Source organism: Gymnoscopelus microlampas (assembly GCF_963454915.1).
Source record: "Gymnoscopelus microlampas genome assembly, chromosome: 16".
Lineage (NCBI taxonomy): Eukaryota > Metazoa > Chordata > Actinopteri > Myctophiformes > Myctophidae > Gymnoscopelus > Gymnoscopelus microlampas.
Genome location: NC_139953.1, coordinates 30,430,145 through 30,453,836, shown reverse-complemented (window position 1 = coordinate 30,453,836; position 23,692 = coordinate 30,430,145). Strand labels below are relative to the sequence as shown.

At 42.8% G+C, this 23,692-nt stretch overlaps 2 protein-coding genes across 4 annotated transcripts; one reads left to right on the top strand and one right to left on the bottom strand.

The window, feature by feature from the left end:
- The first annotated feature begins 311 nt into the window (after window positions 1–311).
- Window positions 312–7,816, top strand: pcmt (protein-L-isoaspartate (D-aspartate) O-methyltransferase). Of its 3 annotated transcripts, none has more exons than XM_084083085.1 (8): window positions 312–464; window positions 4,352–4,456; window positions 4,561–4,592; window positions 4,978–5,082; window positions 5,256–5,376; window positions 6,197–6,282; window positions 6,772–6,941; window positions 7,658–7,816. In XM_084083085.1, the coding sequence occupies exons 1-8, from the start codon at window positions 410–412 to the stop codon at window positions 7,668–7,670; spliced, it is 687 nt and encodes a 228-aa protein (XP_083939211.1). In that variant the 5' UTR covers window positions 312–409; the 3' UTR covers window positions 7,671–7,816. The 3 variants fall into 3 exon arrangements, with proteins under 3 accessions (XP_083939211.1, XP_083939212.1, XP_083939213.1); XM_084083086.1 differs by having other exon boundaries at window positions 6,772–6,997; window positions 7,658–7,793; XM_084083087.1 differs by lacking the exon at window positions 312–464 and adding an exon at window positions 1,885–2,092.
- A 2,197-nt stretch (window positions 7,817–10,013) lies between these two features.
- Window positions 10,014–23,496, bottom strand: lrp11 (low density lipoprotein receptor-related protein 11). The gene is made up of 10 exons (XM_084082905.1): window positions 22,943–23,496; window positions 21,635–21,828; window positions 19,294–19,451; window positions 16,550–16,691; window positions 15,373–15,498; window positions 14,818–15,048; window positions 11,380–11,547; window positions 11,231–11,287; window positions 10,891–10,992; window positions 10,014–10,602 (listed from the first exon to the last, which is right to left on the bottom strand). The coding sequence occupies exons 1-10, from the start codon at window positions 23,467–23,469 to the stop codon at window positions 10,448–10,450; spliced, it is 1,860 nt and encodes a 619-aa protein (XP_083939031.1). The 5' UTR covers window positions 23,470–23,496; the 3' UTR covers window positions 10,014–10,447.
- Between the last annotated feature and the right edge of the window lie 196 nt (window positions 23,497–23,692).

Genomic DNA, 23,692 nt, shown 5'->3' with positions numbered 1-23,692 from the left:
AGAGACGTGAATAAAACACAATAAAACTAATAAAACAACTGTTTACCTGGCAAGAGAACCGGTTTGACGGGGAAACCGTTTTTTAATGGCCACCCATTAACTATCCGGCCGAATGCAAATAAGCCCGATTTGAAAACAAAGGCGTGCTAATGTTGTTATGTAGATTTTTTGTTTTTTTCCCCCTGGGGGCAGTGGGGGAGCAGAGTTTTCCAGACCGGGCCATGGCCCCATTGGCCTCTATGACGATACGCCCTTGGTTGTGCTGAAGGGGTGGATGTCTGCTCTCAGCTACGCCCCCTCAAGCTCCGCTCCGTCTGTTGTGGAGGTGCTCACGTTCGTAGCGAAAACAGTTGGCGCAGGCGCGGCATTGACAGCTGCTCTTTACTGGCTAAGCAGAGTGTTTTCAACCATGGCGTGGAAATCTGGAGGATCCAGCCACGCAGAGCTCGTCAACAACCTCCGCAGTAAGTCGCAACAAATACTGTCGCAATATGAAGTGAAACGCGTCGCCGCATTCAACGCGAGGTCAGATTATAATTCGCAGGACGGTGTTCTTGCAGCGCAGAACAGCTCGGTGGTGGTGCAGCAGAGGCTAATGCTAGGCTAGCAGGTAGCCCTGATACGACAAGTCATGGATGAACTTAAACATGGGGTTTGCACGTTCTCCCTTTTAGGCCAGTCCATCTACATAAACGTTCAGATGTCAAATATAAAGTGCTTACCACATGGCCACGGATATTACAATTATGTACGGGCCCTCAGAAGTACCCGTATCTTCCGTATTGTTGAATTAAAAAGCATTTTAATCCGATTGGTGGCCATTTTCTCCGTATTTTCGCCATATGTTTTCAACTACGTGAACCTATTGGTTTTGAGGTGTATTGCACTCTGATACATTATAACTCTATGAGAAAATGGCCACCGATCGGATTAAAATGCTTTTTATTGAACAATACGGAAGATACGGGTACTTCTGAGGGCCCTACATAATTGTAACATCCACCATGGGGTAAGCACTTTATATTTGAAATCTGAACGTTTTTGTAGATGTACGGGCAAATGGAGAAAGTGCAAACACCAGGTTGAGGTTCATCCATGACGGTCGTGACAGACGGCCGTCGTGTGATCCATGGCAAGGCTAGCAGGTTGCTAGCAATACAGTGTCAGCCTGGTATGTGTTGCTGACCTAGCCGTTGCTTTCGCTTCCACCACACCCGTTTTCTAAAGCTCGTTTATAGGCGTCCAGAATCGGATGCATTCACGCGAGACGTCGCAGCAAATTGGGGAATTAATAGCCGAGATAATGAAATGTTCCTGACATCAAAGTCCATAACATTACACACAGCATCAGCTTGTCTATACTGTATGTGCGTCATTTGCAAGTCGCAACCCTTCCTCGCAACCCTTCCTGGATCCGTCGTTAGCCACGCTGCTAGCTGCCCTGCCCACACTTGATTGATTTCTTGAATGAATACTTTATTCACATTTTGCAAAAAAAATATCTGGGGATAGGCTTGGGCTTTTTACAGGGGCCATTTCCGAATTGCAGCCACCTTACACAACCATTGATGGTGGTGTTGATCTCCATATATTATTAATGATAATGTTTTCATTCATGGGTAAAGACATTCTGGCTCGTGGGAATAGGGTAGCTCATCGGTTCCTGTTTTGATGAGGCTTATTATGCTGATTCCCTGATTGCATGTTGGCTAGGCTGATCTCTTGATGGTCACTGCCAGGTGCAATACAGACTAAACACTTGACTGGACACGACACATGCCATGGGACTTGTTTTCTTGTAGCAAATCCGCTAACTCGCCAGTAAACGATCAGCACCTGGCCTATTCTGTCTGTGTCTTGGTGGAGCAGTGTGTGAATGTACAGCATATGGTCTGCCTCTGAAAAGCTCTTTGTTGGTGAGCTATAATATATCAAGCAAGCAATGACCAGAACTAATAGCTAAAACATTTCTCTATAACATGTTAAATTTGTGCAGAAACACAGCTATTAAGAGTGCTCCGCAAAGTGTGTTTAGCAAGGGCGTGGAAATCTGGGGGAGCCACCCACGCAGAGCTCGTCAGCAACCTCCGCAGTAAGTCACAGTGTTGGATGAAGTGAACATGTCGTTGCATTCAACGTGCGATCAGATATTTGCACGGCAGTGACTTATAGCTGTGTTCCAGGCGCTTGTAACGGTGGCTGACCTCCTGATTATCACAGTCAGGTGCAATAGAGACTAAACAACACTGACTGGACATGATGTATGAAAATGGGCTTGTTTTCTGGTTACAAGCAAATACACTAACTCAGCAGCAAACCAACAGCACCTGGCCTATGCTCTCTTGGTGGAGCAGTTTATGTACAGCCTGAATCTCTCTTTGACAATTTACATTGAAGTTACATTGCAAAACCAAGTAAAGAGTAAATAGCTTGATCCCTAAATGACAGGGTAAATAGTCATGTAGACTGCAAAGAAGATCGTTTGAATTTAGTGTTTCAAAGTAACTACAGTAGAATACCAGATAAACATCTAAATCTAAATAACATTCTTACCATTGAGGTCATGCAAACAGTATGTCTAATCTAAATTACAAGTAGCCAGCATGCATACCGTACAGTAGTATAACTAGGAGCATAATATATAAAAACGCAATGACCTGAACTAATAGCTGAAATATTTCTCCATATCATGTTACATTTGTGCAGAATCACAGCTATTGAGTCTCACAAGGGTGCTATTTTGTGACTAGTTTGTGACACATTAAACAGCAACTACCTTGCAGGAAACAATCTATTTATATTCTGTTCAGTCCAGCATAGAAGCATTTCAACAGACGTAAGGTAGCTCTGAGCATGGTGCCAACATCCTTTGGGTTGTGGGCTGTGCTCTGGTTAACTCACTTGCAAGAGAATGCAAAAGTAGCCAGACTGCTTGCATGCGCTTCACTGCAGCTTTCTGCCTTGGTAGAAAGCATTGTGTTTATAAGGCTACACACATCTGATATCGTATTCTAAGCTGTACATCTTTTATATTAAAAGCTCCACCTTGTTGTGCATGACGGAGCATTTGAGTGTCATACTACATCTGCTGTCTTTTTGTTCTTTTATTTTCTCCAATTTTGGCATCTCTGCTTTTGTGCTATTGTTTAATAATTTAATACTTGAATACTCACATGATCATAATATCACATGGCATGACTATACATAAAAAACAACCTTGTGGTGATCTGCAATGCACTGCAATTACTTCTAAAGGAGGACAGTGCTTGAGCTTCCTGCTTGACCCATTTCCACTCTTTAACAGGGCAGACCCTAAGTTAGGATAAGCTGCATTTAAGCAGGTCACACTCCGGACGCATGCTAATTCTTCTGACCAGCACTCTGTGCTGCATCAGTTTCAGTCCTTGTTCAGGACATTCTGTTGTTGAGGTCTCAGACACATCGTTTTTCGAGTGGAACTTCTTTCCTAACCAGTCATTCTCCTTGCGAGCTATTGAGGCCAGTGGTTTTCCAAACCATGGCTCAGGACCTGAAATGGATTGAAGGGAATACCCCCACTTAACCACCCAATCTACTATGAATTGCACTTACACACAAATTATTTGAAGGGTTCTGTTCAAAGGGAATTGGGTTGGTAGGCTGAACAAAATCATGCAGATTTGTGCTTACACGAAAAGCCTGCAAATTTAGGTTGAGGTGATTAGTGATACATATAATCAATTGATATTTTTATGCATTTTATTTTTGAATAATTGTGGAGCTCCAGAAAATATATTTCACTGATTCTAGAAATTGCTTGTAGGTGTCCATCTGCAATTGATCCTGTTGATGACCATTAAGCAGCACATGACTTAGGGTGAGAGGATTCGGTAATGAGAGCAGCACCGGCTGTCCTTGGCACTTTCTGCTATTGGCACCAACTGCCAGTGGAGCCTCTTGTGGAGTACTTGTCTGAAGAGACACTGATGATTCTGTGTGTGTGTGAGAGAGAGAGAGATGTCTTTGTGTCTTCTATTCATGCCATGTGTTTAGGGCTGTCATGATTATGACATTTTACTTGACGATTAATTGTCACTCAAATAATTGCGATTAACGATTTATGTTGTTTAACATTATGAATAGAAATTACATTTCGGTTTGGCTTTTAGGCTTCGTAAACTAAAGTTGCACAGGGCGGATATGACAAATAACTTACATATTTAATCATTTTATACTTTGATTACTTATAAAAAAACATTAATAGTGGAATATAAAAACATTAGTAGAAATAGCCAATCTAAAAGTACTCTATGCTCTATTTTGTCTTGACGAACCAACTGTAACAAAAATACACTCTCTTTCGCCCCCTCAGAAAATGGGATCATTAAGTCAGACAAGGTCTACGAAGTCATGCTGGCCACTGACCGAGGACACTTCTCCAGGTGTAATCCATATATGGACTCCCCGCAGTCAATAGGTATGGGATCATCTCACCATATGATATGCACACACATTTTCCTGTGCAAATATTATGCCCTAGATGTACAATCCTAATCTATGCCTCTCTCTTTTAACCAAAAGGCTATCAAGCAACCATCAGCGCTCCACACATGGTATGACTCCAAAGCAAACGTGGATTCCTACACCTTATTAATCCCAGTGATCATCAGTAACTGTGAAGCATTTTCTATATACACATGAGGAGAGGAATGAAACATCACCTGCTCCTAGATTCTAAACCAAACCATGTGTTGTGCAGTAAAGTATTTTTCCGTCGGTAAACAACATTCATAATGTTTGCTTAAGTCAACAGTATTTAGTTCTTACAACTATTGTTAACAGCTTGTAAAATGGTTAGAACTGTTAGCTTCATACTGCTAATATAAAGAAAAGCGCTGCGGATGGGTCACAAGCACGTATGGTAGAGGTTGCTAGTCCGTGTTTTGAAAGGTGAGCAATGGGTGGTCATGCAGTCCTCTTGTTGGTCTGCCCCCTTAGCATGCTTACGCCCTGGAGCTTCTGCACGACCAGCTGTACGAGGGAGCGAAGGCTCTGGACGTGGGCTCCGGCAGTGGAATCCTCTCTGTGTGCTTTGCACGAATGGTGAGCCACACATGACGGGTAAACAAACACAGCTTTTCTTCAGAGGCAATTCCAAGTAAATTGATTGATTCAGATGATGATATCATTTTTGTTCAACCAATCGCCCCAAAAATCAAAAGAAGTTTTACTGAGCGAGAAGTACTGAGTGCCATCTCTTCTCTTGTAATTCACAGGTAGGCCCCAAAGGGAAGGTGATAGGTATAGATCACATCAAAGAGCTGGTAGACGACTCTGTAACCAATGTGAACAAAGACGAACCAGACTTGATAGCATCGGGCCGAATCACGCTAATAGGTAAGGTCAAAGCCATGAAACACAACGTGCTGGGTGTCGTGAATGCAGGCTATTAGAGCTGCCTGCCAAACGAAGTACATTGTAATGTTCGCTAGACCTTGAAGCCCTTCCTCCTGTGGGGAGATGAACTTTTTTATTTTATTTTACGTTCTGTTTATTGAGTTTTGGGGATTTTTTACATACAGGTCATATAGGCATGTACTGAAGCAAATAAACAAGGTATCTCAAAATAGTCAAGAAAATTAGTGGGTAACAGGATAAATAATTATAAAGAGTGAGAAAAAAAGATACATTCAATAAGGTATAGACAGAGTAAAATAGCAGCCAAAACAAAAGCAAACAAATAAAACACAGTCTATGAATGGCACATTGAGTTAAGATAGGCATGGTCTTGCTTGTCAGTGAGGTGATAAGCAGGTATAAACCAAGAGGTTATTACGCAACGAATGACTACTCCCATATGGTCTGTAACCTGCCACAGGTTACAGACTCATTCGGGTTCCGTCGGGGGCTGAAGTGTAAGATTGTCAACGTGCGATAGAAAAGGCTGCCAGGTTTTATAGAATGTTGAGATAGAACAGAACCACTCAATGTGTATTTATTTTTTGTGGTAGCTTGTTTTTGTCTGACCTTTTATCTGGGTGGCATCAATTTCTGAGGTCAGAGGAGCTGGGATGGCACACAATTAATTTGCAGTAGCAATTTCTGGCCGGCCCTGCTAATATAAGCTGAGCATAGGCTTTAGGGGTTGGTGTTTCCATGGCATAAACACAGAACGGCCCCTATGTGTGTGACAGCTGTCATGTGTTCTGTGTTCCAGTGGGAGACGGGCGATTGGGAAACCCAGAAGAGGCACCTTTCGATGCCATCCATGTAGGTGCAGCGGCACCCACTGTGCCCCAAGCGGTGAGTCTCTTCTCTTCTCAAAATGTGTATTATTATTATTATTAGTGCCAGAATTTGGGATGGGGGGTTATATTGTATACCCACTGAGGGATTAATGCATATTTTGAACAACAAAATATTTAAAGTGAAAGCAAATGCTTTAAAACAGAAAACAAGATGACAATTTGGCCTAAGCACGGCGCTAGAGGAATGGCCATGAGGTCACTAAAATCAGGAGGGTGCACCCTTTGGGGAGCATTAGGTGTACAGCAAATTCTATTTGTATTGTTCGAGATATGGTTATCCTACAGATTGTAAACCTATTATTATAGGAGATCATATTATGCAATCATGAGTTGAAGGGTAACCACGCTTGCATTCCAGTTGGAGCGAATCAACCATAAACAAGTTTGTGGTTCTGTGAATTGTCGCCTTTAACCTGTTCCGCAGTAGGTGTGCCCTTGTTTGGTGTACATTCTGTGTGTAAATTCTCCTCATTCCTTCTGGCAGCTCCTGGACCAGCTGAAGCCAGGCGGCCGGCTGATCCTGCCCGTGGGCCCGGCAGGGGGCAACCAGATGCTGGAGCAGTACGACAAGCAGGAGGACGGCAGCACCACAATGAAACCCTTGATGGGGGTGATTTATGTGCCTTTAACAGACAAAGACAAGCAGTGGTCCAGGTGGAAGTGACTTCCTTCTCCCTCTCCTCTCCCCTTTCCTTCTTGCGGCGGCAAAGGTGAAATGGTGTGGCTTGGAGCAGACGAATGGATCACAAGGGCCTGCGTTTGCTGCTTGTTGACATTTTTTTGCTTCTCCCATACCATGCCAACTGGCTGCACGTTTTTTTTCTATTGCCCTTTTTTTAACTGCTCGACTAAAGCAAGTGAATATGCGTTAGATTTGTAACAAGTTAAAAGTATGGACTAAATTTGGTTGCAGTGTGATGGCATTATGTTACAGTATGTAGTGGTTTCCATTTGGCTGTTATACTTTGGTCTGGATGCCCTCTGGAACAAGTGCATGCACTTCTTTTCTGTTGTGACACCCCGAGGAGGTTGACAGAATGTTTTGCCTATGGTTATTAACCATTTTAACCCGGCATCCCTATTTTAGGCATGTCAATTATTTTTCTAAATGTTAGAAAACTTTGAAATTCTTCGAAAATAGGCGAAGTATGAAATGTGGCATAAGTGGTTAATACTGTTGATTTACAATATGATTTGTATTTATTCTCGAACTTACTTGTATAGTTATGTTTTGAAGTGATAATCCATGTAAGAAGTATGCATGGGAGCGTTTTCTAACTCTTGATTGTCTGCGTGCATGACAGGACTGACAGGATTGACAGGTTGTTGTTTTTCTGCATCTTGTAACACTCAACTTCTGTATTTCACAGGGACGAACTCTGAGGAGGACGACATATTCCACGTATTCAGTTCGAACCCGGAGGAGAACAGACTGGGTTTTTCCGGCATACCTTCAGAATTCTCTCAAAAGCATAAACCACATGTCTTTGTCTTTCTTTAAAGCTCTAACATGGATTAGAGCATCACGCTGGTGAAGCAGCCCCATGGGGTGGCAGGGATTAAAAGAGACTGCTTGAGTTTGAGCAAAGAAAAGTGGAGAGGGGCGCTGTTAAGTTTTGTTTTTACAGGCCTGTATATTTGGCTATGTATTCATTTTGATTGCTGGATTTTCTTTTTTGTGGTTTTCATTTGATGTGACACTCTTGTTGGACACTGCAGCATCTACAGTATTCTAGGCCATTTTACACTTAGACTAAGCAATGCATTTGAGTGTGCATCTCAGCACACTCCCAAGCAGAGTGGAGCACTAATTTCACATACAGTACATGGCTGTTCTTTCTGCCTGGCAATGATGCTTTGCTGCTCCTGGTTTCCCACACAGTAAAATCTAATAAATCAATGAATTAATTAAACTATGCCAGTATACAAATGTAACCTAATCGACCCGCAAGGGTCCATTTGGTTACATTTGTATACTCAGAGGTACAAATGGATGAATTAACACTGAGGATGTTACTGCGCTTTAACATCTGCTGGCTTATCTGGTGACAGAACTAAATCCCTGCTTTGCCAAAAATAAACACAACCATATAAAGCGAATGAATGTCTGATGTTTTCTTTGAAAAAGAAATCATACATGGAATCTAAAAGTAGTACATTTTATGCTGGGCAAGTCCATGGATTATCTTTTGGCTTTCACACTTTCTGGAATGGCATATGAAAAAAATAAAGAGATGCTTATGTTTTACCCTGCCTTTGTGTTATTAAAAAAACATATAATTGTGAATTGCAAAGGCAAGTTTAACATGAGATGTAGGTCCACAACATAGCTGTCATACGCAAACCTCCATAATAGTTGTTGCTTTTCAGGAACAGGGCTTCTAGTGACTGAAAAAAATTCATTGGTCACAACTAAATGATATGCTAGTAGTGCACCTACTGTTAATGAAAAAGTTAGGCGCACCAGTGCAACCAAAAAAATAACCTGTATTCCAATGTAGATAAGACAAGCTGTTAATACTTTTCATTGGTTAAATATTTATAGGACCATAGACCGACAAAGACTTTCAACCTGGTGTCCCTAGTTTGGGCATGTCATAAGCAAAAATAAAAAAAATGCTGATCTACAAGCTCACGTGTCATATCACGATGCGTTGTGAGCTTGTAGATCGGCTATTTTTGCTACTTTCGTGTGCCACTCATACAAAGTATAAATATGAACTTAAGGTTTCTGCACGTCAGTGACAATAATTTAACGCAGCATACCACCAACTGCATGATATTGATCAATAATAAACTTTAATATCTTTAACATAAAAGACATTGCAGGTTGAGGAATACATCTACATGTAGGCAATTCATAACGTCACAGAGGCTTGCTTGATAAAGAAGCACTGTATAAGCAGTGAAGAATTAGGCTGGAGTAAGTTATTTGTTTATTCTACACCCAGAGATTTGACCTGGTTATGGCTTGCTACGATTCTGGGACATAAAACTGCTTTGAACTGATTGAATAAAATTATGCAATTGGTTAATTTGTGTAGCAATCTTGAGACTGCATCACAAGCAGTACGATACATTACCAAGCTGTTATAATTTCAGTTTGTGATTTGGTTGACAAGTGTGTCTTGGACCTAGCACAACATTGCAGCAAAAATATAGCAACAGTGCCACCCAGTGGCAGATACATTACTGTGCAGCACTAGATTTTAATTGAAACATCCACAAGTGAAAACAAGATTGAAGGTAATTGATATCAAAATAACCAACATAAGAGGGACGTGGGTAACACATTGGTATTTGAAAGAGGCAGGGCTGCATTCTTTGTTGACCGCAATATTTAATGATTGTGTATCCCAAACAAAGTCAATCATATTGATGGTTAATACTAAACTGAAGTGGTTGGGGGGGCGTCCGGGTTGTGGTCAAATGGGTTAAAGTTCCTGCTCACCACTGTGGAGACTAGGGGTTCGAAATAAATCCTCCATTTGGCCGGGCGCCGCCGCGCTCCTACAAACATGGGTGAGAAGAAACAAGGTGGGATGGGCAATATCTGTCACTGCACTAGCAACTCCGACAGTTTGTCAAGCTATTCTTCTATTCTTCTCTGGTGCATTATTAGTGTCTGTATTGGAGGAGACGTGGTTGTCTGTGCTAGTGTGCTCCCCCTAGAACTACTGTAACTGTAGGGGTTAACAGTGACAAGGGGATACAATACATGGAGAAATTAGTAATTGGAATAAAGACTAAATTGGGGGGAAAAAAGGAAAAAAGACCTTCAGTGGTGTAGTTGTGTCTACCTTTAATCATAAATACATTATCAGTTGTGTGTTATAACAGTAACAAAAGGGGATTTTACAAACATCTGAATCTTTATCAGTGAGTTTGGAGGCAGCCTCTGCCAACAGCTTCTTTGACAGTCTGTAAAGGTCTTTTGTCTGTGCGTTCATGACAACAGAGAATTGGAGATGTTCATGACCTGGGGAGAGGACACTGCTGTCAGAGACTGAACTGGGAGTTCCAACAAATGCACAGTTCAATTTCTTTAATGCCCTGCTTCAGCCTCTGGTGATCGCACTGTCCCTTCTCCGTTTTGCTCCCGTCTGAAGGTCAGGAACATCCCACTTCCCAGGTGTCTTTGAACGCCGCAGCCTGAGTGGCTACAGGTACATGCCATTGATGAGGTAATCAGATTCCTCCGTAGTGAGGGGGCGGGTCTTCTTCATCTTGTGACGAACAAGCCTCATACGGCAGCCAATCATGAGCAGTAGCAGAGACGTGATTATCAGGCCAAAGGCCAATGGGAGGATTGCGCCTGCATGAAAAAAGTGAGGCAGCAATGATAATGTAACTTCCAATTAAATAGTCATAAGAGAATAATTCTAATTTTTTTCTCCAACAACAGAATTCTGTTCAGGTAATTAATATACAAAACATGGTACCAGGCGAGGATGACAAGAACATAAAACAAAAAAACAACGGCAAATCCATGGCAACAGCAACTGTTTGGTGCCAAACATGTTGGGTACTGTAATATAAATAACAGTAAATTATTAATTATTATTAAGTAGGAGCACTTCACATTTTTCACATTCAAACTCACCTGACTCGGGCCCAGGGTGCCCCCCCTTTACTGGATATGGCTCAGAGATTGGGAGGTCGCTCTCAGATTGGCTCTGTGAGATGGCTCCTTTAGGTGCAGCCACTATAAAGATAGTCAAACAAAACCGTGGTTATAGTCTAGCATTTCATTGAAGCTATGTAGCTTCGGTCTATGCAGTTGTATTGCTTGTGTCAGTCTGTTATTTACCTGGTATTTACTTGTGTCTGTCTGTTATTCACCTGCCATTTACCTGTGTCAGTCTGTTAATTACCCGTCGGTCTGTTATCTACACACCTGTGTTGGTCTGCTATTTACACGTCTGCGTCGGTCTGTTATTTACCTGTGTCAGTCTGTTTGGTAGTGGTAGGGGCCACGGTTGCTGGGTTTAAAGCAGGACCTAAACAGAAACATCACTCCTGTTAAAGCCTGGTGTCACTGTGATGGAAAAACACTATGTTGGGAGGAGGAGGAGATGAAGAAGATACTTACTCTTTTCAACACATTCACTGACACAGTCTGCTTCTTGTAGGAAGTTGTTATGGTTACCCTGGCAACCGCCAAACAAGAAGTGTTTGCATTCTCCGGCGTCCTGATCGTAGTACCAGCGTGGAAACGTCCCTTTACAGGCCCCTACCACAGGGGGTGCCGCACAGGGGTCTATGGGGACAAAGTGAAGGGAGACAGCACTGGCTTTTAGACAGGGAAGATATAATCTACTTACATTATACACAATACACATTGCATTGACCTACAATGACACAGCAACCAAGCTTCAATTCAAACCACCATCATTACAACTGGACAGCAGTGAAAGGGTCAAAGCCACAGTGAACAGACGGCTATGACACCGTCTGTACCATGGAACCATTAACCACTTAAACTCTCTATACTTGGTCAACAAATACTTGGTTGACCGGAGTCGGCTCTGTACTTGGACTGCTCTTTTTTTCTCCACTCTACACCAAATCTCTTTGCCGAAAATAGCATATCTACAAGCTCACATGTCACGTTGTGACGCGCTGTGAACTTGTAGATTGGCTATTCTCAGTGATCTGTCCCCCCCGGAATAGGGATGCTAGGATTCAAGTGGTTTAAAAGCCTGTGAGAGCGCCGACTTGTGGCTGGAAGCAGTACAGAGGCCTGGAGTAAGGTATAACCCGAAGGTGTATTTATTTATCATCATATATGGATAAACTGTACCAAGCACCCTTGGCATGGTGGTATTTGTCTCTCCACTCACAGCTCGACCGATGTCAACCGGCAGCTCTTTATAGCCAGCTGAGCAAATGAGCTTGGACTGCACCATGTCAAGGGGTGTTTTCCATCTAGAATATATACAGTACATAAATAACCATACAATAAATACATAACCCACATTAATTATCTTAAAACTTGAACAACAATTAAATATAAATTCTTCACACTACTACAACATTACACAACCACAATATCCTTAGCAACCACAAATGTATATCACAACCCCCCTCTGCCATTCTGACTTGGTCCAGCCCAATTACACTGGCCACAGAACCACTTGGTACATGTTAAGGTTTTCAATCATGACATAGCATTACCCTCTCTAATGCACTCATACATTTCACATTGCACTTGCCCCTCATGATAATCATTCAATAATAAAATCATGTGCAAAATGCAACTGTGCAAACTGCTATAAAGTGCCAAACATCAATAACAGAGGTCCTCTCTGTTACAAAGCCTGATTCATACACTGTCGTACGACTAAGCATAAATTAAGTTTTATGTCAGTGTTCCTAGATTTGTCTGTGACTGAAACTTTGTAGTTTTCTTTTGTAAGACTGCATTTCTGTGATTCCTTCCAACTCTCACCAACATCCCAATCTAGTTAACCCATTTAGGGCTTCTAAATCCTGACCTAAGTTTTCTGAACAACTAGCAACAACTACGGGGATTCCCGGATTGAAAGCAGTGGTGTGTTCTACCGTCAGATGCTGTGTACGGCGTATACCTTGAGATTTTTTTCCGTCGCCACCGTATACCTTCAAAAACTGTTCAAAACAGCGTATCTGATACGTTGATACGCATCTGATACGCTGCACCCAGGGTGGCTGCTGGCTGGGCTGGGGGGCGCAGCAATACAAACAGCAAAAGTGTGGTCTGACCATCTGACTAGTCTAACTCTGAGGTGATGGCTTATCATGTGCGTGGCTATTGTTCTTGAGGTGATAATTAATGGCTACTGGCGAAGGAATTCACACATTTCAACGACCTGCCATTCACTTCATTGAACGTATGTCACTGAATTGAGTACTTCATTAGTATTCAAATTGCGCGTCATAGCACAGCAAAACACAGTTTTGTCAATACAGTTTGTGTCTTCAAAGTTAATTCTGTAATAGATACAGGAAGGCTCGCTGTTAACACTGCTATTATATATGATAAGCCTGACCATCAAAAGCCTGAGTGGGCCTGGCCGAGTTTGTTGCATTGAAAATGCATCTAAGCTTGGAAGTGGTTGAGCTCAGGTGATCAGACATCAGTAAGAAAAATCAGTACAAAGCATATTGCATAATGTTCACATTAAATATTTTTTGTGGGCAAAGCGCGCGTGCAATTTTTTTACATTTAATTAATTATAGGCGCGCGCATGCCGTGCGTGTGGGAGGCAGGGAATAATCATAGTATACCTTCAAGAAAAAACTAGAACACAACACTGATTGAAAGGTACAGTATAGTTACGCATAGGGTTAATGGGTTCTCGGTCTAAATGGGTTAAGGGAAAGTACAAAATGATGTCACAACCCTATGTTACGGATCTCGACTTCCTATGCCTTTGGAGAGCCGGAGACATTAGAATTCACCAAGCGAGAAAAAGGAGACTTATGGGAGCACACCTTGGCTGAGTAAGCCCTGTGGTAGAGTGACGGTGGGGATGGAGGGACAGTGGTGTGGGTGGCATTCCGTCTTAGCCTAATGCAGGGATCGGGTGGCAGGGGGACAGAGGCGCTTTGTCTCCATGCTCAGGGGGTATGTGGGGATAGAGCTGCATTCCCATGGCAGTTCTGTGTGCTGGGCTGGGACAGTGGGCCTCTGGCACACACCTTGCCTTGCACTGTGCTGCGCTGTGACTCGCTGGCTGCCTGCAGGGCTTCCATCTGCCCTACTGCTAAAACACAAAAAAGACTAACATCTAATATCAGAAAACTGCACCCGTTGAACCCCAGTCACAGGAGGACCGTATAGTGAAAAGTAGTGGTTTTCAAAATTTGACAGTGGGCAATGGCAAAAAAGCAGGGACAAAATAAATCTCAGATTTGGTGAGGAGGTGAGTACAGCTGACAGTAGTAGCATTGGCTACGTGCATGTGGTGTGATACTGTATACAAACATGGCAAAACATGCCTCTATCTATGGTGGAACGGGAGCAGCTTGCCAAGTCAAGTGCAATAGCTCAATGTCTGTGTCTCTGTGTGTGTGTGTGTGTGTGTGTGTGTGTGTGTGTGTGTGTGTGTGTGTGTGTGTGTGTGTGTGTGTGTGTGTGTGTGTGTGCGTGCGTGCGTGCGCACGTGTGCGTGCATGTTATGGTACCCCCTCATCTCTCAATCTCTTTCTACCTCTCGAGCATGAATGGAACAAGGGGAGGTGGGCTAAAGTGATAAGATAATGTGTTTTCCCCGTAGGACAGAATAAGAGTCTATTTGTGTGCGTAAGCATGTGCTGGTGAATATTTGTTATGATGCCTCCCTTATTTCATTCTCTCCAGCCTCATTGTATTCATTTCTTCGTTCCCTTACTCCCCCCCCACCCCCATCAATGAAAATACCAGATGTCTTTAATGACAACAGGGTGCTGATGGAGTGGGCTTTGCAAATAGATGCAGTGATGCTGCCGTGAAGCTTGCCCAATAGCTTCATCCCAAATGTTTCAGCGATGCAACAAACAACAGTACCTTGACTGACTGTGTCCTCCTGTGGACTGGGGTTTTGTGGGTGGGCAGGTGGTGGGGGAGGGACCCTGGTCCTGTCTTGAGGGACAAAGGGAATATTCGGGGGTACAATGCTCTCCACGGTCTTCCTGGGCCCCTTCTGTAGCTGCTTGGAGCCATCCTCAACCTCCTCTGTCTGGGCAGACAAAGGCCTGCTGGGATTGGCAGCATGGGTCACAGACTTCCTGTTGCCATCTACTGGATAAAGCACAGAAGAAACAATAGCTAAATGCTAACAACAAATTGGATTAGAACTGCACCTCCTAAAAATACGCATTCATCACCTCTAAGCTTTAACTTAGAATTAGATTAAGAATAGGCTTTAGAATGAATTTCCAGTTTCCACAAGTGACAAAAGTCTGCGTTAGTAAATAAAGGCAACCCATTTAAAGTGTTTTCAATAGGTTTGACAAGAAATCAAATAGTTGTGGAAAGATTAAATGACATGCAATTCATCATAATCTATAGAGGCAATATTAGGTGCAGGTGAAATGTGTATATGAGATGACTCATACGCACAGTGCTGGCAGAAGGCCTCATCAGAGCGGTCTGTACACTGCTGCTTCCCATCGCAGGCGTAGGTGATGTCGATACAGCAGCCATCGTCACACAGGAACTGGTAGCGCGAGCACTGGCCTGTACACACTGTACAACACAAGAGACAGCAGTCACACAATGTGTCCTGATGCAACGCATTGTGAGCGCTATTTGCGCAATAGGGCTTAAGTGGTTGTCAAAGATATGATACAAACAGTTTGTGTCACATACTGGAGTGGTGAGAACTCAAAAGCAGGACAGCCAGACAGTGTTCAAAAACCATGGTTGGGTGTTTTAATAACAGAACAGACATCACAAACAAACTGACATGATGCGACACCAAACAATGACGACAAGGACTTGAGATACAGCTGGGGAAGACAAGAACATAGAACTATGAAAGATAGAACATGAACAAAACAAACGACTAGATAATAACCATACATTGTCGACACGATACTATGCATTTTAACACTTCAGGTTAGTCACATGGTCATGAAAAATGACTACCGGTACATGTGGAGGCAGGGTTGTAGCCAGCAAGCAGCTAATTTTAGAGTTTGTCGTATTTTCGGCAAAGACATTTGGCGTAGAGAGGAGAAAAACAGAGTGGTCCGAGTACGGAGCCGACACCGGTCAACAAAGTATTTGTTCATTAAGTATAGAGACAAACAGCGAAAATAGCTTATCTACAACGTGGGCTACCTCCATTACCTCTGGGTAATGGAAAATAGCATCTACCATGCAAATAATGTTTATTTTTGTGATCTAAGATATATCCACCTGTTTCCTAGGCTTTTCACTGTGTTCCACTTCCTGTCTTTTGATCCAATGAAATCCAATGAAACCGGTCAGATGACTAATGATATCCAATGAAATCCGACAGGAAGTGGAAAACACACAGCCAAGAAACAGGTGAAAATGTTTTTTAACAAAGGCGTTTATTTGCTTTTCTTGCAGGGACATTTCACAGTGTATACATTATTTTTATTTTTTTCCAGCAAACAAACTCAAATAAAAACACTGATCTAAGATATTTAATTGACATTTAAAAATGTTTCCCCCATTCATGCAGATTTTCTACAGTGAAATCTAGACACATACTAAATTTTCCCCCAGTAAAATGAATGAACAGAATAGGAGGTTTGTGGTTCAGTACCTTCAGGCTGGTTTTCTGGGGCCAGCACGGTGACGGAGACGTTGTCTGAGCTCTTCTGTCCCGTGGTGTCGGTGACAGTCATCTGGAAGGTGTAGACGCCCTGCTGGAGATCGCTTATCTTCAGAAGCCCTGGATGGGTCACCTTCGACAAGAAAGGGAACATTTCAAGATCAAGACACTGACAGCTCGTTAGCATTTCAACCAGTGGTTTTGTCAATGGTTAGGACCAAGTGTATTTGTTATGATGCATTTTTTATGAGAGGGAAGTTACCAAAAACCCTCTTTCCAGAGACTGGCATTTATTGAGACAAACAAACTACATATCCCATGCTCCCACACAGGCTGTTATATGGGTGAAGGCGTGGGTACAATTTTGTCATGGAAAAATATACTGTCATCAGACAAATAATTAATAAAGTACATCTATCTTTATCTTTAATTTATCTAAATTGTGAAAGTAATGTTTGTAATTACAGTTGTTATTCAGCCTAATAAATCAATCTCACTGAGACTTCAGGCTTTTATTTGGATATAAGAGTGTAGAGAGAAAGGTAACAGAGGACACAGAAAGGGAAGAGACATGTGAAGTATGACAATATATATCGTATTTGCAATCCCACTCACAGGGAACACATACTCATTGCACTAATTGGCTGCCTTTCTCAACACCTGCTTCAGAAGAATCCTCTGAATACACTGGCCAGATATATAAACAACCACTGTCCCTCCACCCCCCTGGCAAAGAACCAGAAAGCAGCCTGTAATGGAAGAAATCCTGCAAAGATGCCGGAAATGGATTGGTCACACTTCGCAAGCCTGCATCTAATATCACAAGATATGCCCTCTTCTTCCCAAAAGTAAAAAGGAAACGAGGCAGACCAAGAAAGACCTGGCACCGTGACCTGGATGCAGATGTGAAGAGGCCTGGTTATACATGGGAACATCTGCAGAAACTGGCCCAGGGTCCCTGGGGGGTCCTTGTTCACAGCCTAGTGCCCAAAGTAAGTAAGTAAGTAAGTCAGTAAGTAAGTAATGGGCTGCACCACCAGTCACCCGCAATGAAAGAAATTCTGAATTAGGCGGATAACAATATAATAATAATAATGATTCATCATTCATATAAACTATATTGTATGTTGAAATTCAGCATGGAGTGAACAACAATTATACATTTTGTATTATTTTTTCTTTTTCATTTGATTTGTAACTTTTTGATCAAGTAACTTTTGGTCATGTCTACTTTTAGCACTTACTCTTGTTTAAAAATGATTGCACTGAAACTTTTATCTAGTAGGGAAAGCATTTTGGAGGAGTATGGGCTGTGGGAATCCACACAGGTGGGTGAAGGTCAACTCTGCTATATTTGTGATTTCCTGTGTGATAGTTAACCATTTAAACCCTACAAATGTCATTGACCAGAATCCCCAGGACTTTATACTTGGCCCCCTGCTTTTTTCACTCTACACCAAATCTCTTTGCAGAAAATGTGATGTGTTGTGAGCTTGGATATAGGCTATTTTCACAGTATGTTCACCCCTTAATAGGAATGCTATAGGGTTTATGTGGTTAAAACTGATAACTAAACAACAAATATGAAAAAGAAATACATTAAAAAAATTATTTACTGTCAAATCTGTTAAAATCCCAAAGTCACAACTTTCACAGGGAGTGAGTTGAGTGCTATTGTTCTTGAGGCAGGGCGGCTTATGACAAGCTCTTTCTTATCTCTGTGTGCAGCACGTCCTTAGGCTCTCTGGTCTCATGCCACCATGTTGACTTAAACACTGCAAACAAATACAAGCCCATTCACCACTGAGCCCCTGTGGACTTTGTGATTATACTATCTTTCCATCTATAAATCATCACATTTCATCAGAACAAAAGCCCAGCAAGGCCAGCAGTAAATGCCTTATTATGCCTCAAACCTCAGAGACTGCTGTACTAATGGGATGATAGCAAACAGTTCATACCATTGGCTAATAATCAATTTGCTCTGATGTGCTGGTGACATGCAAGACAAGATGAGAGTCATATTCGAACCAGGGCTCACAAGATCATATGATCTGTGTGATCTTATTGCAACTTGTGTGGGCTATTATAACTAACATGGGGGTCCACCAGACATACTACAAAGTAAAATCCTCAGTGTTCATTTATCCATTTGTAACTCTGCGAGAGTACAGTACTCATGTAACCAAATGGTTACATTTGTACCATCTCAGAGTTAAATTAACACTCAGGATTTTACAGTGTACTGTATGGCAGCTCCCTGGCAGCACCCATGTCTTTTTGATCTACCTGTAGATCAGGATGGGCCTCAGTCTAAGTAGACTATTTTAATTGAATTATTCTGTGTTTGCATTATTCTGATTAGTAGGTAAGCAGTGGACATGTTCACTGTCAGCTTGGCTGGTAATGGTAGATCACTCAGACTCACATGACCAGCCGTATCCGACATTTCCACCAACCAATACATCTAAATTCATTGTAGGGGCTCGAACAACAGAAAGATCCTCTGCTGACAAGCCTATGCCCACTTGCTTTGAAAACCAATCCTGATACTGTACGTCCCAATATGAATAACCCCCCTAAAGTCTTTGCATTGGTTCTGCAATGCTGTTATTGTTTTTAAATCAAGCCCCTAAATTGAATTTAGATGTCACAAGACGTACTGGTGGGCAGAGATCACATACCTGAAAAGACTGCCCCACCCCTGCTGCTATAATAATGATACTATATATTACCTTCATGCTGATGCCTGAGTCTCCCTTGAGGAGAGCCCATTCGTAGCGGCTGATCCCATGGTCATCCACGCTGTCTCGTCCGTCCAGGACGGCCCAGTCCGTTGGCAGCTGGATCACCACATCCTGCCCAGCGTCACTGCGAGGAGGCTCGTCCAGATCTGTGACAAACAGCCACATATTATGTCAAAGGCGCCTACAGCCACAGAGTGCTCAATGTATATAATTGATGTACAGTATAATAAATTGTATCCTCTTTTCCACCATAAGAAGTGGTAGTGGAGGGGAGGTTATGGTGAATTGTGGTTTTGATTTCTGCATTATTCCTATTTTTCTTTCCATCGCAGGTGATTCCACACTTAGACATTCGATAAAGATTTGCCTTGGCAGGATTCTTTACTTAAAAGTAATTTTCTGTGGCAATGATTCTGCTGCTGTGGTGACTCCTGGGTGTCCATTAAAAGGAAACAATTCAGTGTTCCTTCCTAGTTTGCTGTTCCCTGAGGATAAAGAGTTTATAGTGGCTGGGTTTAAAAAACAAACAGATAAAAGCCCACAGCTGCCACTCCTCTCAGTGAACTAATCTAATTGTGTCCGAGAGGCAGATCATTAACCCATTCTAATGATCCTACCAGCATGACAAGTCACAACACATCACATTTACAGAATAACAATGAAACCTTGTCATCATGATAGATAGATCATCTCAGAAAATGTGAGGAAGGAAAGAGCATGACTTCGGCATACACAGGGAGAGAGAGAGAGAGAGAGAGAGAGAGAGAGAGAGAGAGAGAGAGAGAGAGAGAGAGAGAGAGAGAGAGAGAGAAAGAGAGAAAGAGAGAGAGAGAGAGAGAGAGAGAGAGAGAGAGAGAGACAGACAGACAGACAGACAGACAGACAGACAGACAGACAGACAGACAGACAGACAGACAGACAGACAGGCAGGCAGGCAGGCAGGCAGGCAGGCAGGCAGGCAGACAGACAGACAGACAGACAGACAGACAGGCAGGCAGGCAGGCAGACAGACAGACAGACAGGCAGGCAGGCAGGCAGGCAGACAGGCAGGCAGGCAGGCAGGCAGGCAGACAGACAGACAGACAGACAGACAGACAGGCAGGCAGGCAGACAGACAGACAGACAGGCAGGCAGGCAGGCAGGCAGGCAGGCAGACAGACAGACAGACAGACAGAGATGCTTAAAAAGAACAACATGTTCAGTTTCATCAGCAGTTTCACAGAAGGAGGAATCATGAATCATCCACAGTCCATGATCCATCTATTACGCTTAACCAGCTGGTCAAATTAATTTCTTCTATGTTATTTCTTTATATATATCTTTATTTTATTATTATTATTATTATTTTCATTTGAAAAAAAGAAAAAGACACACATGACCACGTACAGAACAGAACAAAAAGTAGAGTACAGGTACTGATATTCCACCAATTCACTTCCTATATCTATTGCCCAACCCCAGATCTTTTGGAAATATAATGGTTTTCCCTTCACATGATACATACTTTTTTCCGGGGTACATTAAGATAGGAGCTCTGCCCACCATTGTTTAGTCAGGGGAGGGGTTTCAGATTTCCAAATTAGTTAACAGTGATGTAACATTGCGACATCAAGATAGCTATGTGGGTATCAGGAGTCAAATGTTTTCCAATAATTTTGGATAGTTGGTCAAATATGAATTCACAATAGTAATTTAGCTTCTGGCAATTCCAAAACACATGGATTAGATCTCCCTTTCTATGCTGGCATCTAAGACACTTGGGTGATGTCTCATGGCTAAATTGATATAGTCTGAAAGTGAATTATACGCAATAGGCCTATATTTAATTGAATTAACCTGTGTTTGGTATTTGTTGTTAGAGTTGTTTGAGTATCCTGGAGTAGCGAAAACCATTCATTCAAAGTGTATTCATGTTGAATGTCTTTTTCCCATTCTTTTTTTTGTCATCTTTCAGTTCATTATTCAGCAGTATCTTGGATAACTTATATGTTATTGCTAAGTTATAACTGTAGCCTTCTTTTAATGTGTTGGGGCTCAATGGTACAGTCATCAAGATAGGCTAATCCACTAGATCAGTGGTTCTCAAAGTGGGGTCCAGGGACCATCTGGGTTCCTTCTTGAGGGGGTTCCAAATAGATCCTTACAGGTCTGTACCTCTGAGAGTGTACAAATGAAACCAATGATTTGTACACTCTCAGAGTCATGGGGGTCCTTGAAATTAAAAGGTTTGAGAACCACTGCACTAGATAGCTTACAGTAGGCCTACTTAGGGTTGAAATACGTGATTTACATGGTGGGGTAGGTCTGCCCCAGGCTGCCGGTCACTGACCTTCCATGACGGTCTCATCTTCTTCCCCCAGGGTGTTGTCAGGTGGTCTCCGGGCAGAGTGGACCATGTTGCTCCTGGAGGAGGAGGAGGAGGAGGGGGACATGATGATGGGGACGATGTGTCCCGTTGAGTTGGAGGTCCGGCTGTAGGTGCTGAAGCCCGGCTGCGGAGCGAACGAGCAGACATTCTTGTTCCTGAAAGTAGTAGGCCACACAATTATTACATAATCATCTAATCCACACATGGACAACATACGGCCCGGGGGCCGGACCCAGCCCTTTGGCCATCTTAATCCGGCCTGCCAAGTCCTCAAAGAAAAACAAAATGACCCCCACCAAAAATGTTCATTCTAAAAGGCTGCCGTATGTTAATGGTTTTTAGAAAAATGTATTTAACTAGACTCCAATTAATAGTAATTCATATTTACCATTTGAGTACAATAACTACTGCATTCCTCCATCCGTATGTACTCAAATGTATTATGTTTAAAATGTAACAGTGAAACAGTCTGCATGAGTCCATATTTATAACATCATGCAATGTGTTTGATCAGTGACCTGTGGAGTGGTGCATATCCGGTAAGATGCTGTATACATTTATAGGCTAATTTAAAAGTTGAAACGGCAATCACGTGGATTGTTTTATGAAAGTCATCTTTTTATTGTAAGGCCAGAGTACACCAGAGTGATACAGTATAGCTGTAAAAGATTTTACAGCTAGACAACATTTTGTAACTGAAAACTATTGTTGTGAAAGCAAGTACCTTATTGTAAAGTAGTCTGGTATGTCTAGCAAATCCATGCAGTTTTAACATAATTCAGCACTATGTGTTTCAAGTTTCAATTCAATTGTACAATGTGTGGCCCCTCACTCACTTTATGGAAGTCAGTATGGCCCCCTGGAAAGAAATCTTGCCCACCCCTGATCTAATCGCAAATATGAATTGAGATAATCGTCATAATAATCATTTCCATGTTGCGAAAGATTCATACATTTGAAACATTTAAAAAAATAGTGGAAATAGCCGATCTACAAGCTCACAATGTGTCACGATGCAAGGCGTTGTGATACATTTTAAGTCGAAAATATTAAATATGGCGTATTTTGGCCAGAATACATTATACGATTTGATTATCGGTAGGCAACCATAATTTCTTTGTGTATTTAAGTTCTTGTGATAATCTTCTCCCCCGTGCAACCTTTTGTTTACAAAGCCTAAAAAGCCACACAATGAACTCGTTAATCGCACTTATTTGTATGACAATTAATCGTCAAGTAAAATGTCATAATCGTGACTGACAGCCCTACCTGTAAGTACAGTTGAACAGATAGCAGCTGAGGCCGTCGTCCGTCTGCCTGAGGCCGGCGGTGGCCTGGTGGTTCTGGCTCCCCTGGACCCCCTGGACCACCGCCACGGTGCAGTGCGGCTCGGAGCAGCAGGCGTGCAGACAGTCCTTCCAGCTGTACACCCTGCCAGGGGCCGACAGGAAGGTGGCGCCCTGCTCGATGGAGGCCCGGGCCCGGATGATGCGCTCGCTCACGGCGCTGAACTCGTCCAGGCAGACGTCCAGCACACCGGCTCCTCCGTCCTTGGCGTACGCCTGGTCCTGCTGGAGCTGCTTGCGGAACTCCTCCAGAAGCTCCTCCACGCCCGAGATTTTGGATTTCAGATCGGATATCTGCGAGGACCGGGCGTTGACGAGGCTCACCGTCACGATCAGCATCAATATGATCAGTCCGTGGTGGTGGTGATGATGCTGAGACACAGCCATGTTTACACCGCTTCCTCCTCCTCCTGTTGTTCTCCGATGCAGCAGCCGCAATACGCTCTTCATACGTCAATATGTCATACTACTAACTAAATCATGTTGAAATGGAGATTAAGCGTTGCGTTGTGCGGGTGCGAGGTCCTGTGTCGCCATCATGGACATGGTGATGTAGTAGGGCTGTAGACAGTAGGGCAGGCTATTGGCGCTGTGTGGAGCTCTCAGCAGCATCGGGGCGGACGACCAGCTGCTCAGTAGAAACCACTGACGTCACGAATAGAAACACCTGTAG

What these genes read in the sequence shown, in the direction of transcription:
- lrp11 (XM_084082905.1), bottom strand. Translation starts at nt 23,469, where the DNA reads ATGAAGAGCGTATTGCGGCTGCTGCATCGGAGAACAACAGGAGGAGGA. An exon ending in CTGTTCAACTGTACTTACAG is followed by an intron (nt 21,829 to 22,942) that starts GTAGGGCTGTCA and finishes TACTACTTTCAG; the next exon opens with GAACAAGAATGTCTGCTCGT. An exon ending in ACTCAGGCATCAGCATGAAG is followed by an intron (nt 16,692 to 19,293) that starts GTAATATATAGT and finishes TTCTTGTCGAAG; the next exon opens with GTGACCCATCCAGGGCTTCT.
- pcmt (XM_084083085.1), top strand. Translation starts at nt 410, where the DNA reads ATGGCGTGGAAATCTGGAGGATCCAGCCACGCAGAGCTCGTCAACAAC. An exon ending in GGACTCCCCGCAGTCAATAG is followed by an intron (nt 4,457 to 4,560) that starts GTATGGGATCAT and finishes TTTAACCAAAAG; the next exon opens with GCTATCAAGCAACCATCAGC. An exon ending in CTGTGTGCTTTGCACGAATG is followed by an intron (nt 5,083 to 5,255) that starts GTGAGCCACACA and finishes TGTAATTCACAG; the next exon opens with GTAGGCCCCAAAGGGAAGGT.